General features: G+C 49.1%; 1 protein-coding gene and 1 long non-coding RNA gene across 2 annotated transcripts in view; one reads left to right on the forward strand and one right to left on the reverse strand.

The window, feature by feature from the left end:
• LOC121303931 (sodium channel subunit beta-4-like) overlaps window positions 1-3,778 on the reverse strand; it is a 10,937-nt gene extending 7,159 nt beyond the window's left edge. The window contains exons 1-3 of the mRNA XM_041234804.1: window positions 3,507-3,778; window positions 3,312-3,383; window positions 2,933-3,049 (exon numbers count right to left, since the gene is read on the reverse strand). Coding sequence (XP_041090738.1) covers window positions 2,933-3,023 — 91 coding nt within the window. The 5' untranslated portion in view covers window positions 3,024-3,049; window positions 3,312-3,383; window positions 3,507-3,778. The remainder of the gene's footprint in view (window positions 1-2,932; window positions 3,050-3,311; window positions 3,384-3,506) is intronic.
• Window positions 3,779-14,277: 10,499 nt separating this feature from the next.
• LOC121304051 overlaps window positions 14,278-17,500 on the forward strand; it is a 7,729-nt gene continuing 4,506 nt past the window's right edge. Inside the window, exons 1-2 of the long non-coding RNA XR_005947907.1 lie at window positions 14,278-14,422; window positions 14,883-14,956. This is a non-coding gene — a long non-coding RNA (uncharacterized LOC121304051). The remainder of the gene's footprint in view (window positions 14,423-14,882; window positions 14,957-17,500) is intronic.

The raw sequence follows: 17,500 nt of genomic DNA on the forward strand, positions 1-17,500 counted from the left end.
TAATACATTTCCCTTTATGAAAATGGATGATAATCATTATTATTTTAATCTCTCTAAGTACACCTCTGCCTGCCAAAGGGACAGGGTTTGTGTTTATTTCTGGTGCCCTACATCTGTTTTCTATACAGTGGCACTCACTGGGACCCTGCCAGTCACAGCTTCATCCCCATCACTTCCATTTGAGAGCTAACCCCGGCTTGTTGATCTGCCAGCCGACACTCAGTCCCGCCTCAGATCTGTCTGGAACCCGTCCATCCGAATCACTGTTCCCCTGCCCAGGGTCCTGAGCCCTCCTGGTCATCACTTCACCCACACCCTGCACGCTGCATTCAACCAGTCTGACCACTTCCAGCTCAGCTCCTTGCTGGACTGTAGCTCCTGTATAAACCCTGCCCAGCACCACGAGGCACGTTTCCCTCTCTGTGCCTCCACCGGAGAAGAGACCACCGAGCTGAGAGAGCAGGTTTAGAGCAGCCACATTTATAAAGGGCTTCACTTCAAAGAGAAACACTTCATTTGTTTTCTTTGTTTGTGTTGTACACAGCTGGCTTTGTGTCTGTCGTGTGCAGAGGCCGGTTTCCTCCATATCAGCACAGTGCAGGTATATCAATATATAGTGTTTATATGTACACAGTGTATAATGCTAGTGGCTTTACATACAGTCTCCGCTATCTCCCTGTTTGTTAAGATGCTAGTGCAGAGCTGTTTCATAGTGGTCTGATTATTCTGGGCTGGGTTTATTATTATTATTATTACTTATGATTGGGCTTATTACTTATTATTATTGTTAGGCTCTGGGCTGGGTTACTGGGAGAGCTGGTGGGAGGCTCTGGGCTGGGTTACTGGGAGAGTGTGTGAGGCTCTGGGCTGGGTTACTGGGAGAGGGTGGGAGGCTCTGGGCTGGGTTACTGGGAGAGGGTGTGAGGCTCTGGGCTGGGTTACTGGGAGAGTGTGTGAGGCTCTGGGCTGGGTTACTGGGAGAGGGTGTGAGGCTCTGGGCTGGGTTACTGGGAGAGGGTGGGAGGCTCTGGGCTGGGTTACTGGGAGAGGGTGTGAGGCTCTGGGCTGGGTTACTGGGAGAGGGTGTGAGGCTCTGGGCTGGGTTACTGGGAGAGGTGTGTGAGGCTCTGGGCTGGTTTACTGGGAGAGGGTGTGAGGCTCTGGGCTGGGTTACTGGGAGAGGTGTGTGAGGCTCTGGGCTGGTTTACTGGGAGAGTGTGTGAGGCTCTGGGCTGGGTTTACTGGGTTACTGGGAGAGGGTGTGAGGCTCTGGGCTGGTTTACTGGGAGAGGGTGGGAGGCTCTGGGCTGGGTTACTGGGAGAGGGTGGGAGGCTCTGGGCTGGGTTACTGGGAGAGTGTGTTAGGCTCTGGGCTGGGTTACTGGGAGAGGGTGGGAGGCTCTGGGCTGGTTTACTGGGAGAGGGTGGGAGGCTCTGCACACTACCTGCACACTACGATTCCGTACCCAACACAGCTGGGGCTGTCATTCTGGTACAGGCTGCAGAATTCAAGCTTTGTTTCTGCTGTTGTCCGTTTGGAAAGCCATGCGGTTGTATTCGACAGTGTGGTAGAGCGAGAGCGCTCTGCTTCTCTATATTGTGGTGTTTGGTGATGGTTGGCAGGGATGGGGTTAACTCCTATCCCTGCCAAAATCCATGTGAGAATGTGACTGGAACTATAATTAGATAATGGCTTCATTATTGATTACCTGGGCTCCAGCCACATCCTATAAAAGGTAGCCAGGGCTCGATTAGAGGAGGAGGGGAGACTGCATGGAAATCCTGTTTGCTGAAGTCAGTGAAGGCATCACTCAGCCTGGCTCTTTGAGTTTGTGGAAACCTGGTGTTTGGTGTTTCTGTTTTGTTTTTCTTTAATAAATCTGTGCTTAAGCACTTTACTCCACAGTTTGGAGCTCTGAGTCTGCCCGCTTGTGCTGTCTCTCGCAGCTGGGCCTGCTGCAACACGTGACCCAGCGTTCGAAGGGTTATAACTCCCTGATGCTGCAAGTAGCAGCAGACGGAGCGGGCCGGTCTGGCACACAGCCTGTAGTTAGAGAGTCTTGTGTCCCTACAGAGGCTGGTACCTGTAGGGTAATATAAACAGACTAGACCGCCCCGGAGTCTCTCAGAGGATGTTGACTCAGTGTGAAACTGAGCCTGATCGCAGGGACTCACTGCGCTGCTGTCAGGGAAGCACTGATGCTGCATTTCAATGAATCTCTTCAGACTAGCAACCAGAGCAAAGCCAGAACCCACTGCTTGTCTCTGCACGCTGATTACACTGTCTGTCTGTCTGTCTCCCAGATACACAGTAAACCCTTTTTAAATGTGAATCTTAAAAAAAAAAATCTTAAGGCTCTGACCACTTTAACCAGTCAAAGATATGGCAGCAAAACAAAACTTTGCAGTGCAGAGCAGACAAATCTTACACAGTGGTACTCTATAGAGCCGTGCCATCCCGTCCCATCCACAGGAGGCACTGGCACTGCGGTGAACCAGCACTGCTCTCACAAGCCATGCTACAACATCAAAGCACTGACAAAACACCATTTATAATGTATACATCTTCAACTAATATATAGAATATATAGAGAGAGAGACAGAGAGACACAGACACAGAGAGAGAGGGAGAGAGAGAGAGAGAGAGAGAGAGAGAGAGAGAGAGAGAGAGAGAGAGAGAGAGAGGGAGAGAGAGAGAGAGAGAGAGAGAGAGAGAGAGAGAGAGAGAGAGAGAGAGAGAGAGAGAGAGAGAGAGAGAGAGAGAGAGAGAGAGAGAGAGAGAGAGAGAGAGAGAGAGAGAGAGAGAGAGAGAGAGGGAGAGAGAGAGAGAGAGAGAGAGAGAGAGAGAGAGAGAGAGAGAGAGATAGAGAGAGACAGAGACATACAGAGAGACAGAACGAGGGGAGGAATTTGTAAATGACTCCAGTCTTACCTAGCAGTAGAGTTAGAAGCAGCCCTTTGAAAATCCTTTCTTCCGGCCGAAGCCAACTCCACAAGGAGGACCCGGTCCTGTCTGGCTTCATGTTCACCCTGCTCTTCCAGACGCCAGCTGTAAATAGAGGGAGGGAGGTAAGAGGAGGGGGGTGCACTCGAAATCAATAAAGAGGAGAAGAGATCCCTCCTAAACAGGAGACAGGAGACAGGAGAGGGGTTCCCAGGTAGTGCGGCGTTTCTCTGAGAGGAGAGGCACGATTCTCAGCAGCTGGTGAAGCCTCAGGCAGGCAGGGAAGGGTTACAGTCCAGGAGAGATGCAGCAAGTGCAGTTGTAGTCAGACTGAGAGTTGGAGGAGGTGTTCAAACAGTTGACTCACTTTACAGAGAAGACAGCGGAGGTTCTGATGAAGCGCAGGGAGGCAGGAGGCTGGAGAGGAGAGCCCTGGATCCTGTTCCACAGAGGAGGAGAGATTACTGGACCGGCTTCTGAGGTTCAGTCACGCTCTCTCACTCACTCACATTCACTTACTGTTGAGATTCCTCCCCCCCCCCTCCCCCTCTCTCATACGCACTATAGCTCAGTTGCTGCTGTTCCTTGCTCGGCTCCTCTTCTCTCTCTCTAGCGCACATTCCCTCTCTCTCGCTCACATTCCCTCTCTCTCTAGCTCAGATTCTCACTCTCAATTCAGTGGTGCTTTATTGGCATGACTTACAACAGCAGGTGTTGCCATAGCAATCATACAAGAATACAAACTGATTTATCAAATACAGTAAAACAAATAAATTAGAGGATTAAGGACAGGTTGGAAATAAATGAAAGAAAGAAGGGATAAAATTGAAGGGAAAAGTAAAAATAATAATAATAATAATAATAAATAATAATAATAATAATAATAATAATAATAATAATAATAATAATAATAATAATAATAATAATAATAATAATCAATAAAATCCCTCTCTCTCGCTCCTCTCTCCCTTTCTAGCTCAGATTCTCTCTCTCTCAGATTCTCTCTCTCAGATCTCAGATTCTCTCTCAGCTCAGATTCTCTCTCTCAGATTCTCTCTCTCTCTCGCTCGCTCAGATTCTCTCTCTCTCTCTCTCAGATTCTCTCTCTCTCACTCAGATTCTCTCTCTCATCTCTCGCTCAGATTCTCTCTCTCTCGCTCAGATTCTCTCTCAGATTCTCTCTCTCGCTCAGATTCTCTCTCTCGCTCAGATTCTCTCTCTCTCTCGCTCAGATTCTCTCTCTCTCGCTCAGATCTCTCTCTCTCTCGCTCAGATTCTCTCTCTCTCTAGCTCAGATTCTCTCTCTCTCTCGCTCAGATTCTCTCTCTCTCTCGCTCAGATTCTCTCTCTCTCTCGCTCAGATTCTCTCTCTCTCACTCAGATTCTCTCTCTCTCTCGCTCAGATTCTCTCTCTCTCTCAGCTCAGATTCTCTCTCTTCTCTCTCTCTCTAGCTCAGATTCTCTCTCTCTCTCGCTCAGATTCTCTCTCTAGCTCAGATTCTCTCTCTAGCTCAGATTCTCTCTCTCGCTCAGATCTCTCTCTCTCTCGCTCAGATTAGCTCTCTCTCTCTCGCTCAGATTCTCTCTCTCTCTCTCTCTCTCTCTCTCGCTCAGATTCTCTCTCTCTCTCGCTCAGATTCTCTCTCTCGCTCAGATTCTCTCTCTCTCGCTCAGATTCTCTCTCTCTCTAGCTCAGATTCTCTCTCTCTCGCTCAGATTCTCTCTCTCTCTAGCTCAGATTCTCTCTCTCTCAGATTCTCTCTCTCTCTAGCTCAGATTCTCTCTCTCTCGCTCAGATTCTCTCTCTCGCTCAGATTCTCTCTCTCTCTCTCACTCAGATTCTCTCTCTCTCAGATCTCTCTCTCGCTCAGATTCTCTCTCTCTCTCTCTCTCAGCTTCTCTCTCTCTCTCTCGCTCAGATCTCTCTCTCTCTAGCTCAGATCTCTCTCTCTCTCTCTCAGATTCTCTCTCTCTCTCTCTCAGATAAGAAGCGAGTCCTCCCTCTCCGTCGCTCAGATTCTCTCTCCTCTAGAAGATAGGAGAGAGCTAGCTCTAAGATCTCTCTCTCTCTCGCCTCGAGAGCGAGTCTCTCTCTCTAGAGAGATTCTCGAGTCTAAGAGAGAGAGAGCGAGTCTCAGAGATCGCTCTCAGATTCTCTCTCTCTCTCTCCCGCCTCTTAGAGAGAAGCGAGTCTCAGATTCGCCTCCTCCATCGTCTCAGATTCGCTCTCTCTCTCTTCAGATCTCTCTCTCTCGCTCAGATTCTCTCTCTCTCTCGCTCAGATTCTCTCTCTCTCTCGCTCAGATTCTCTCTCTCTCAGATTCTCTCTCTCTCGCTCAGATTCTCTCTCTCTCTCTCGCTCAGATCTCTCTCTCTCTCGCTCAGATTCTCTCTCTCTCTCAGAGCTCAGATTCTCTCTCTCTCTCAGATTCTCTCATCTCTCGCTCAGATTCTCTCTCTCTCGCTCAGATTCTCTCTCTCTCTCGCTCAGATTCTCTCTCTCTCTCTCAGCTCTCTCTCTCTCTAGCTCAGATTCTCTCTCTCGCTCAGATTCTCTCTCTCTCGCTCAGATCTCTCTCTCTCTCTCACTCAGATTCTCTCTCTCTCTCTCGCTCAGATTCTCTCTCTCTCTCGCTCAGATTCTCTCTCTCGCTCAGATTCTCTCTCTCTCTCGCTCAGAGATTCTCTTCTCTCTCTCAGATTCTCTCTCTCTCTCTCATTCTTCTCTCTCTCTCGCTCAGATTCTCTCTCCCTCTCTCACTCAGATTCTCTCTCTCTCTAGCTCAGACTCTCTCTCTCTCGCTCAGATTCTCTCTCTCTCTCTCACTCAGATTCTCTCTCTCTCAGATTCTCTCTCTCTCTAGCTCTCTCTCTCTCTCTCAGATTCTCAGATTCTCTCTCTCTCTCTCTCAGATTCTCTCTCTCTCAGATTCTCTCTCTCTCTCTCAGATTCTCTCTCTCTCTCGCTCAGATTCTCTCTCTCTCTAGCTCAGATCTCTCTCTCTCTCTCGCTCAGATTCTCTCTCTAGCTCAGATTCTCTCTCTCGCTCAGATTCTCTCTCTCTCTCGCTCAGATTCTCTCTCTCTCTCGCTCAGATTCTCTCTCTCTCTCGCTCAGATTCTCTCTCTCTCTCGCTCAGATTCTCTCTCTCTCTCAGATCTCTCTCTCTCGCTCAGATTCTCTCTCTCTCTCGCTCAGATTCTCTCTCTCTCTCTCGCTCAGATTCTCTCTCTCTCTCGCTCAGATTCTCTCTCTCTCGCTCAGATTCTCTCTCTCTCTAGCTCAGATCTCTCTCTCTCGCTCAGATTCTCTCTCTCTCTCGCTCAGATTCTCTCTCTCTCACTCAGATTCTCTCTCTCGCTCAGATTCTCTCTCGCTCAGATTCTCTCTCTCGCTCAGATTCTCTCTCTCTCTCTTGCTCAGATTCTCTCTCTCTGCTCAATTCCCTCTCTCTCTCTCTCTCTCTCTCTCAGCTCAGATTCTCTCTCTCTCAGATCTCTCTCTCTAGCTCAGATCTCTCTCTCTAGCTCAGATTCTCTCTCTCTCGCTCTCTCTCTCTCTCTCTCTTCTTCGGCTCAGATCTCCTCTCTCTCTCTCTCTCTCGAGCTCAGATTCTCTCTAGTCAAGAGAGAGAAGAGCGAGAGAGAGTCTCTCTCTCTCAAGACGATTCTCTACTCTCTCCGCTCAGCTCAGAGAGAGCGAGTCTCTCTCTCCCTCCTCTCTCTCTCTCTCTCCCCTCGCGAGATTCTCTCTCTCTCTCAAGCTCAGAGCGAGTCTAAGAGAGCTCAGATAGTCGCTCTCTCTCTCTCTCGCTCGAAAGATTTCTCTCAGATTCTAAGAGAAGAGATCCTAGATCCTCGAGAGTCTAAGAGAGAGAGAGCGAGTCTAGAGAGAGAGAGAAGAGAGAGATTCGAGTCTAAGAGAGAGAGCTCAGAGTCTCTCTCTCTCCGAGAGCTCAATTCTCTCTCTCTCTCTAGAGCCTCTAATAGAGAGAGAGAGCTTAGTCTAAGAGAAGAGATTAGAGAGAGCTCTCTCTAAGCTCAGATTCCTCTGCTCTCTCTCTCTCTCTCGCTCAGATTCTCTCTCTCCTCTTCCTCAGATTCTCTCAGATCTCTCTCTCTCTCTCGCTCAGATTCTCTCTCTCTCGCTCAGATTCTCTCTCTCTCTCTCTCTCTCAGATTCTCTCTCTCTCTCGCTCAGATCTCTCTCTCTCTCTCTCAGCTCAGATTCTCTCTCTCTCTCTCACTCAGATTCTCTCTCTCTCTCACTCAGATTCTCTCTCTCTCTCGCTCAGATTCTCTCTCTCTCTCTCAGATTCTCTCTCTCTCTCTCAGATTCTCTCTCTCTCTCTCAGATTCTCTCTCTCTCGCTCAGATTCTCTCTCTCTCGCTCAGATTCTCTCTCTCTCTCGCTCAGATCTCTCTCTCTCTCTCTCGCTCAGATTCTCTCTCTCTCTCGCTCAGATTCTCTCTCTCTCTCTCTCGCTCAGATTCTCTCTCTCTCTCTCTCAGATTCTCTCTCTCTCTCTTGCTCAGATTCTCTCTCTCTCTCGCTCAGATTCTCTCTCTCTCTCTCTCTCTCTCTCGCTCAGATTCTCTCTCTCTCTCGCTCAGATTCTCTCTCTCTCTCGCTCAGATTCTCTCTCTCTCTCGCTCAGATTCTCTCTCTCTCTCTCTCTCTCTCTCAGATTCTCTCTCTCTCTCTCGCTCAGATTCTCTCTCTCTCTCTCTCTCTCTCGCTCAGATTCTCTCTCTCTCTCGCTCAGATTCTCTCTCTCTCGCTCAGATTCTCTCTCTCTCTCGCTCAGATTCTCTCTCTCTCTCTCAGATCTCTCTCTCAGATTTCTCTCTCTCTCTCGCTCAGATTCTCTCTCTCTCTCGCTCAGATTCTCTCTCTCTCTCGCTCAGATTCTCTCTCTCTCTCTCAGCTCTCTCTCTCTCTCTCTCTCAGCAGCTAAGAGAGTCTATGGAGAGAGAGAGCGAGTCTAATTCTCTCTCTCTCTAGAGAGAGAGATCGAGTCTAGAGAGAGATCCTCCCCTCGCTCAGATTCGAGTCTAAGAGAGAAGAAGAGCGAGTCTCTAGATTCTCTCAGAGCTCGAGTCTAAGAGAGAGAGCAGAGTCTAAGAGAGAAGAGAGAGCGAGTCTAAGAGGAGAGGAGGCGAGTCTAAGATAGAGAGATAGAGCGAGTCTAAGAGAGAGAAGCTCAGAGATCTCTCTCTCTCTCGCTCAGATTCTCTCTCTCTCTCGCTCAGATTCTCTCTCTCTCTCTCGCTCAGATTCTCTCTCTCTCTCGCTCAGATTCTCTCTCTCGCTCAGATTCTCTCTCTCTCGCTCAGATTCTCTCTCTCTCTCTCTCAGATTCTCTCTCTCTCTCTCGCTCAGATTCTCTCTCTCTCTCTCAGATTCTCTCTCTCGCTCAGATTCTCTCTCTCTCTCGCTCTCTCTCTCTCTCTCTCGCTCAGATTCTCTCTCTCTTCTCTCTCTCTCGCTCAGATCTCTCTCTCTCTCGCTCAGATTCTCTCTCTCTCTCTCTCTCGCTCAGATTCTCTCTCTCTCTCGCTCAGATTCTCTCTCTCTCGCTCAGATTCTCTCTCTCTCTCTCTCTCTCGCTCAGATTCTCTCTCTCTAGCTCAGATTCTCTCTCTCTCTCTCTCGCTCAGATCTCTCTCTCTCTCTCGCTCAGATTCTCAGATTCTCTCTCTCGCTCAGATTCTCTCTCTCTCTTGCTCTCTAGCTCAGATTCTCTCTCTCGCTCAGATTCTCTCTCTCTCTCTCTCTCTCGCTCAGATTCTCTCTCTCTCTCTCTCGCTCAGATCTCTCTCTCTCTCGCTCAGATCTCTCTCTCTAGCTCAGATTCTCTCTCTCTCTCGCTCAGATTCTTCTCTCTCTCGCTCAGATTCTCTCTCTCTCTCTCAGATTCTCTCTCTCACTCAGATTCTCTCTCTCTCTCGCTCAGATCTCTCAGATTCTCTCTCTCTCGCTCAGATTCTCTCTCTCTCGCTCAGATTCTCTCTCTCTCTCGCTCAGATTCTCTCTCTCTCTCGCTCAGATTCTCTCTCTCTCTCTCGCTCAGATTCTCTCTCTCTCTCTCTCTCAGATTCTCTCTCTCTCTCTCTCGCTCAGATTCTCTCTCTCTCGCTCAGATTCTCTCTCTCTCTCGCTCAGATTCTCTCTCTCTCGCTCAGATTCTCTCTCTCTCTCGCTCAGATTCTCTTCTCTCGCTCAGATTCTCTCTCTCTCGCTCAGATTCTCTCTCTCTCGCTCTCTTCTTCTCTCTCTCTCTAGCTCAGATTCTCTCGCTCAGATTCTTTCTCTAGCTCAGATTCTCTCTCTCTCATCTCAGATTCTCTCTCGCTCAGATTCTCTTCTCTAGCTCAGATTCTCTCTCTCTCTAGCTCAGATTGCCTCTCTCCCTCTCTCTCCAGTATGGGAGGGCACTTGCACACTCATGAGTTTCAGATCACAATGATTTCTGCAATGTAGGCTGTATCCTGCAGTGAAGTCATTTCTCCAGGGATCGCTGGTTCGGATGCAATAAATCACAGGTCCAGAGATCTTGATTTATAAATATCTCTAGTATTTATAGTAGAGTTTTATGCATATTCATACAATGTATGTTTCAAAGTTACATGCAATGAAACAGTTATATGCAGAGCCTCACTGCCAGCGTGTGGCAGGTAATATACTCTCTGGCCAAAAGTTTTGCATCACCTAGAACTGAGGTTGAGACATAATTTAAAAAAAAGAACTATATGAACATAATTAGGATCTTTTATTTAACGTCATGCAATCAAAGAAACTGCAAAAGGATATCGTAAAAGTCAGAATCCATAATAGTGGAAAAATGTCAGTTTGATGTTAAGTATTTGGGGAACTGCACAGCGGTGTGTAATTCGATATGTTAGGGAAACATTATTCACAGGCTTTCATTCGACTTTATGAAGGACACTGTGTTCATTCCACAGGGGGGTGCAGACTTTTGGGCCAGAGCTGTACAAGTTTGCATGTAGGTTTAGTTTTTAGCATTGGTAAATGTTGTGCAGTTGCACAGTGTATCTGTCTATCTGTGTATGAAGTAGTAAAGACGCTGTCCCGCACTGGAACGTGTTTCATACAGAATGAGGGTCCTGGATAGCTCTTGCTGCCCCGCTCCCTCCCTCCCCGATCTCTGTTTTGCTGACTGCCTGATTTCCAGGGGTCAGCTCTCCAGAGACAGAGTGGAGCTGAGAGCAGCTGGAGGGGGGGGGGCAGAAGGGACGGAAAAACACAGCTTTCAACTTGAGACTCGCTGAATCACACACACACACACACATGTGTGTGTGTGCTCTGTGTGTGTGTGTGTGTGTGTGTGTGTGTGTGTGTGTGTGTGTGTGTGTGTGTGTGTGTGTGTGTGTGTGTGTGTGTGTGTGTGTGTGAGCTCTATCTGAGCTCCACAGTATCTTTAGATTACTTGGTTAAAGGACTATTTCTCCAACACAGTCTTTAACTTCAAAACATTACAACAGGAAACTCCGGAGTGGGTCCAGTAGTTCAGCCAGCTCCAGGCTGGCTCCGGCAGCCCCTGCTCCAGCCCCAGGCTGACTCCAGGCTGGCTCTAAAGGGCATGGCTGCAGATACCAGAATACGTGATTTGAGTTGATCATTCTGGATGATCCCTGATATCAGCAGTAATATTATTCATATTAAAATACTTCTGAATTTATATTTAGGTATTTTATATACCTGTTTATTTTGTTCATTCAAATGTCTAAACGGAATAATTGGGGAAGGGTTTATTAAAATGTGAGGCAGGAAATGGAGGAGCTGCTCCAGAACTCCGCTCCGGGTCCGGGTTCCAGAGCGGCTTCACAGCTCCAGAGCCGGAGCAGAACTGACCCTAATGAGACTTCATTCCTCTTATACAAGGTTTAAACATTTTCAATATTTAATTCAAAATACAGAGTTAATGTGCTGTTAACCCTTACCAAACCATTGACAATAGCAATGCAGAGAGACAGGGACACTGCAATAACAATGCAGACAGACAGGGGCACTGCAATAGCAATGCAGACAGACAGGGACACTGCAATAGCAATGCAGACAGACAGGGACACTGCAATAGCAATGCAGACAGACAGGGGCACTGCAATAGCAATGCAGACAGACAGGGGCACTGCAATAGCAATGCAGACAGACAGGGGCACTGCAATAGCAATGCAGAGAGACAGGGGCACTGCAACAGCAATGCAGAGAGAGAGGGGTACTGCAATAACAATGCGAAGAGACAGGGGATGTTATCAGACAGGGGCAGTGCAGTGGTCTAGGTTGTGTATGCAATGGTAGATCTTCAGTGGTGATGTTATCAGACAGGGGCAGTGCAGTGGTCTAGGTTGTGTATGCAATGGTAGATCTTCAGTGGTGATGTTATCAGACAGGGGCAGTGCAGTGGTCTAGGTTGTGTATGCAATGGTAGATCTTCAGTGGTGATGTTATCAGACAGGGGCAGTGCAGTGGTCTAGGTTGTGTATGCAATGGTAGATCTTCAGTGGTGATGTTATCAGACAGGGGCAGTGCAGTGGTCTAGGTTGTGTATGCAATGGTAGATCTTCAGTGGTGATGTTATCAGACAGGGGCAGTGCAGTGGTCTAGGTTGTGTATGCAATGGTAGATCTTCAGTGGTGATGTTATCAGACAGGGGCAGTGCAGTGGTCTAGGTTGTGTATGCAATGGTAGATCTTCAGTGGTGATGTTATCAGACAGGGGCAGTGCAGTGGTCTAGGTTGTGTATGCAATGGTAGATCTTCAGTGGTGGTGTTATCAGACAGGGGCAGTGCAGTGGTCTTGGTTGTGTATGCAATGGTAGATCTTCAGTGGTGATGTTATCAGACAGGGGCAGTGCAGTGGTCTAGGTTGTGTATGCAATGGTAGATCTTCAGTGGTGATGTTATCAGACAGGGGCAGTGCAGTGGTCTTGGTTGTGTATGCAATGGTAGATCTTCAGTGGTGATGTTATCAGACAGGGGCAGTGCAGTGGTCTAGGTTGTGTATGCAATGGTAGATCTTCAGTGGTGATGTTATCAGACAGGGGCAGTGCAGTGGTCTTGGTTGTGTATGCAATGGTAGATCTTCAGTGGTGATGTTATCAGACAGGGGCAGTGCAGTGGTCTAGGTTGTGTATGCAATGGTAGATCTTCAGTGGTGATGTTATCAGACAGGGGCAGTGCAGTGGTCTAGGTTGTGTATGCAATGGTAGATCTTCAGTGGTGATGTTATCAGACAGGGGCAGTGCAGTGGTCTAGGTTGTGTATGCAATGGTAGATCTTCAGTGGTGATGTTATCAGACAGGGGCAGTGCAGTGGTCTAGGTTGTGTATGCAATGGTAGATCTTCAGTGGTGATGTTATCAGACAGGGGCAGTGCAGTGGTCTAGGTTGTGTATGCAATGGTAGATCTTCAGTGGTGATGTTATCAGACAGGGGCAGTGCAGTGGTCTAGGTTGTGTATGCAATGGTAGATCTTCAGTGGTGATGTTATCAGACAGGGGCAGTGCAGTGGTCTAGGTTGTGTATGCAATGGTAGATCTTCAGTGGTGATGTTATCAGACAGGGGCAGTGCAGTGGTCTAGGTTGTGTATGCAATGGTAGATCTTCAGTGGTGATGTTATCAGACAGGGGCAGTGCAGTGGTCTAGGTTGTGTATGCAATGGTAGATCTTCAGTGGTGATGTTATCAGACAGGAGCAGTGCAGTGGTCTAGGTTGTGTATGCAATGGTAGATCTTCAGTGGTGATGTTATCAGACAGGGGCAGTGCAGTGGTCTAGGTTGTGTATGCAATGGTAGATCTTCAGTGGTGATGTTATCAGACAGGGGCAGTGCAGTGGTCTAGGTTGTGTATCCAGTGGTAGATCTTCAGTGGTGGTGTTCTCAGGAAAACAGACAGTGGCCCCTGCAGTGGTCTAGGTTGTGTATGCAATGGTCATTCCGTCTCACAGGGTGATGGTTGCACACAGCTCCAGTGTAGTCCTCTATCCCACTGTTCTCAAGTGGAGCCTCCTCTGCCCTCCATGTTTTAGGTCATGTGCAGAATCGGGTTTCAGGAAAACAGCTGACTGCACTCCTCTCCCCCCAGCACGATACAACACTTGCGCTCCTCTAGCCCATCCTCGATGAGTCCTCATGTCCCCGAGTGTCTGCTCCTCTCTCCCCTCTCCTCCTCCTCCTCCCTCCCCTCCTATCCTCTCTCCTCTCTCCCTCTCCTATCCTCTCCCCTCTGTCCTCTCTCCTCTCTCATCTCCTCTTCTCCTCTCTCCTCTCCTCTATCGTAGTCGGCTGCGAGCCCAAGTCCTGTCTTCGGCATCCTCTGACGTGCTCTCACTCTGGGCTGCTCGGGCTTCTTGAGTCCTCTCCTGTCCTGCTCCTCTCCTCCGTTGGCCGAGCTACTCGTCTCTCTGGTCATCCTCTAGGAGGGGGGTTCTGCCCGCGCCTGCGTCTCGACCTACCTCCACCTTGTGGACGCGCTGAGAGAGGATAGAACTGCCCCCTTCTCTCCTTCCGCGGCTGCCCCGTGCTCGGAATCCTTCCCTGTCTTGTCTGCTGTCCTCTCAGCACTCTTGGCCCGAGGAGAATTCCGTCTCGCTTCCTCGTGCTACGCCTCTAGCCTAGGCTTCTGGTGCAGTGAGAGCTACCTCTCGAACGCTCATTCCTCCTCCTTCTCCTCTCTCCTCTCTCTCTCTCTCTCTCCCTCCTGTCTCTCTCCTCTCTCCTCCTCTTCTCCTCTCTCCTCTCCCCTCTCCTCTCCCCCCCCCTCTCCCTTTCGAGAAGCGAGCCTCTTTCCTTCTCCGCCCCCCTCTGACTCCTCTCGTCCTGGCGTCACAATCTCTCTCTCTCCTCCCGCTCCCGCCTCTTCCACCTTAGTCGGGGTCTCCGATAGGAACATACATCTCCCTCTCTCCTCTCTCCATCTCTCCTCTCCTCTCTCCTCTCTCTCTTCTCCTCTCCCCTCCCCTCTCTCCCTCTCTCCTCTCTCCCTTCTTCTCTCTCTCTCTCTCTCTCTCCTCTCTCCTTTCTCCTCTCTCCTCTCCCTCCTGTCCTCTCCTCTCCCCTCTCTCCTCTCTTCTCTCCTCTCCTCTCTCCTCTCCCCTCTCCCCTCTCCCCTCTCCCCTCTCCCCTCTCTCCTCTCTCCTCTCTTCTCTCCCCTCTCCTCTCTCTGCTCCTCTCCTCTCTCCTCTACCCTCTTCCCTCTCTCCTCTCAGCTCCTCTCCCTCCTGTCCTCTCCCCTCTCTCCCTCTCCCTCTCCTCTCTCTCAGCTCCCCTCTCTCCTCTCTTCTCTTCTCTCCTCTCCCCTCTCCTCTCTCAGCTCCTCTCCCCTCTTGTCCTCTCCTCTCCGCTCCTTTCCTCCAGAGTTTACCTCCAGGATTCTGCAATGTGACCTTGGTACTAAACAAACCTCCTCACTGGCTACCTGCCACCGCGCAGCTCCTAATGATGGACGACGCAGGCAGTACGATAATCTATAGAGCCTCGTAGAGGGGGAGGAGAGAGGGGGAGAGGAACAAGACAGAGTGAGATGGGACGGGGAGAGAGAGGGAGAGGGAGGAAAAGTAGTGCAGTCAGTTCAAACGAGAGGGAGGGGGAGAGGAGAGGATGTAAATAGAAATGCGTAGAGGGGGCTAGAGAGGAAGAATGTTCAAAAGGGGAGGGGGAGAGTGAGTGGGGAGCAGAACGAAGGAAGAAAGGAGAGCTGCTGGCTGTGTGAGTGAGAGAGAAAGAGAGAGAGAGAGAGAGAGAGAGAGAGAGAGAGAGAGAGAGAGAGAGAGAGAGAGAGAGAGAGAGAGAGAGAGGTGCTGAGGACAGGGAACAGCCAGCAATGCTGTGATAGCCGCTACAGCACCCAGCACAACGCCTTGCTTTCCTTCTTTCAATCTTGTTTCTTTCTTTCCTTCTTTCTTTCTTATTTCGAGGAGGCGAGCGTTTCTGAGTTTTCTGCATTTCGCCCTGGAGATGATCCATCCGTCCCACTGACCTCAGTGGAAAGGTAGGCAAAAGACTTCACAGCCAACTCTGCTAGCAATGCTCTGGGGATCTCTTAATCATGCAATCGCTGGCTCAGTCCTCCTCTGTATTTCCAGCGCGGTTTGCCTACCGACACACATACAGTATTCACCCCAGATTCAAGTTTCATGCTCACCGGAAAGCAACGCAGATTTACAACTTCATTTAGTTGAGAATACCGGATTTGGCGATCGCTGCTTACCTGAATTGAATTCACAGAGCTGCTGCAATGTGTCACAAGCCCAGCAGGTGGCGAGTGTGTACGTACTTATTAGTGGACAGTGAGTTTGTCCTAAGTGCACAGAAAGCTGATTTATCATTTCCACTATTACACTGCAACCACTAAAAAGTCGTGTTATATAACGTGCTGAAGTGGCAGTATTGTCCACCGGGCTGGTTTGCTCTTGTGCTGTGTGTGCTATACTGCTAGAAACGTTCAGTCGGTCTCATTTGTTTGTAATGTTGTAATGTGCCTTTGTACTGCATGAGCGCATAACAAGTTAAAGGAGAGCGCACGCACAAGCACACGCACACACACACACCACACTCTAGCCACACAGGTCACCATGTGGTTTCCTTTCCGAACACGTGTGAGCCTTGTCAAGGAAGAACAGTCTTGTCCTCCAGAGGTCCAAGTTTAGGACTGGTTCAAATCCTATCTCAGCCATTGACTCACTGTGTGACCCCGAGCAAGTCACTGAACCTCCTTGTGCTGCGTCTTTGGGGTGAGACGTTGCTGTAAGTGACTCTGGAGCTGATGCATAGCTCACACACCCTAGTCTCGTATCTTGCAAAGCGCTTTGTGATGGTGGTCTGCTATGAAAGGCGCTATATAAAGCTGATTATTATCATTATATGCACAGAGAGAGCGCGCACACACTCGCCCGCACGCTGGGATAAACTGCTTGTCTCAGCGCTTTTGAACAGTGCCGTAGTTAATATCGACAGTGTGGCTCAGGAGAAGCAGGACTCAGCACTTATTGATCTGCTCTCCCGCTCTCTTTTCATCTCCCTCTCCCGTCTTTCTCACGACCTTGCTCTCCTCCTCTCCCCCCTCTCTCCCTCCCTCCCCCTGTGTAAAGTTCTGAGGCAGCAGTATTTCTGTCAGCCCAATGCTGCTGCTGCAGTTATTAAAGCCCCCAGCCTTGCAGGCTTTTTTTTTTTCTTCTGGCTGCAGCCGTACTGCAGCACAGCACGTGACTCCTGATACCTTTCTCTGCACCAAAATCCTCTCTCCAGAGCTCCGGGGCTCCAGGGCTTCAGGGAGTCAGACCATCCCACAAATACTGACACATCTCAGGCAGAGAAACCACTCAGAGACCCACTAACAGCACAGCGCTGAGAGAGGGTCCTGGGTGAATGACAGACGAGACCTCCTTTATAATAATAATAATAATAATAATAATAATAATAATAATAATAATAATAATAATAATAATTACACAGCTTTAATCTAATAGAAAAATAAATACCAGGTTGCTATCCAGTGCTTTTATACAGTTGCAGTGTAACTATGGTCTTGTCTGGCTGCTTAATTCTCAGCATAGGAAGTCTGGCAAAGATGAACTCCTTCTGCTTCATAAAGTCGAATGCAACCCGCTGAATAATGTTGCCTTAGCATGTTGAATTACAGACCGCTTTGCGGTTTTCCATACCAGCAACAAACAAAACTGACAAATCGAACAACGCGGCATTTGTAAATCTAAATACTGCTGGACTGCTGGCATGACCTGTCTTGCAGTTTCTTGCACTGCATGATGTTAAATTAAAGATCTAAATTGCATTCACACAGTGTTACAGCAGCTTGGAGAGAGAGAGAGAGAGAGAGAGAGGCCAGTGTTTGTTTTTAAGGAACACGTATTTATTTGTTTTAAAACAAGTTTACTGTGCAGGAACAGAGGGGCACAGGCATGTAGCAGAGAATACACACGCAACACAAACCGATCCGCATGCAGCTTCAAACAGGCCTCCTCCAGCGTCCCAGCAGCCACCCGGGGTTCACAGGAAGAGCGGGCACCCTCCCTTGCGCTTTCTCTAGACCTTACAGTGCTTCCCTGTGCTTCCCCCTGCTTCCACTGTGCTTTATCACACTCTACTGTGCAAAGACTTTACAGACCAGTCCTAGGTTATGCATTACCTTTGGTAAACTGGCTAAGTCAATCCACTAGTTGCACACCTCTGCAGTGTGGAGCAGACAGCAGCAGGCTGGCACAGCTCAGTACCCTGTGGCACACTTGGCACAGAGACTGCAGTGCTGCTCAGAATGGGGGTTCAGGCTGCAGTGATGTGGATTTCGCAGGGCTGCGGTGAGGTACTGTTTTATAAGTTCATGTCTAGCATGTTTTGGGGAGGGGGGGTCTCTGTTTATTAAAAGAGATGTCATCTCTCTCGTTGGGTGAGAGGGTCTGACTGTGCAAAAGGATTTCTGTTATAGACCCAGAGTACAGCGTGTCACATCAAAACTCCACTCAGGAGCTAGGCTGTTCGCAGTGCACTGCAGTTGAGTGTGTTAGACTGTACTGCTGCT

The sequence above is a fragment of the Polyodon spathula genome, chromosome 36 (assembly GCF_017654505.1).
Source record: "Polyodon spathula isolate WHYD16114869_AA chromosome 36, ASM1765450v1, whole genome shotgun sequence".
Taxonomy (NCBI): domain Eukaryota; kingdom Metazoa; phylum Chordata; class Actinopteri; order Acipenseriformes; family Polyodontidae; genus Polyodon; species Polyodon spathula.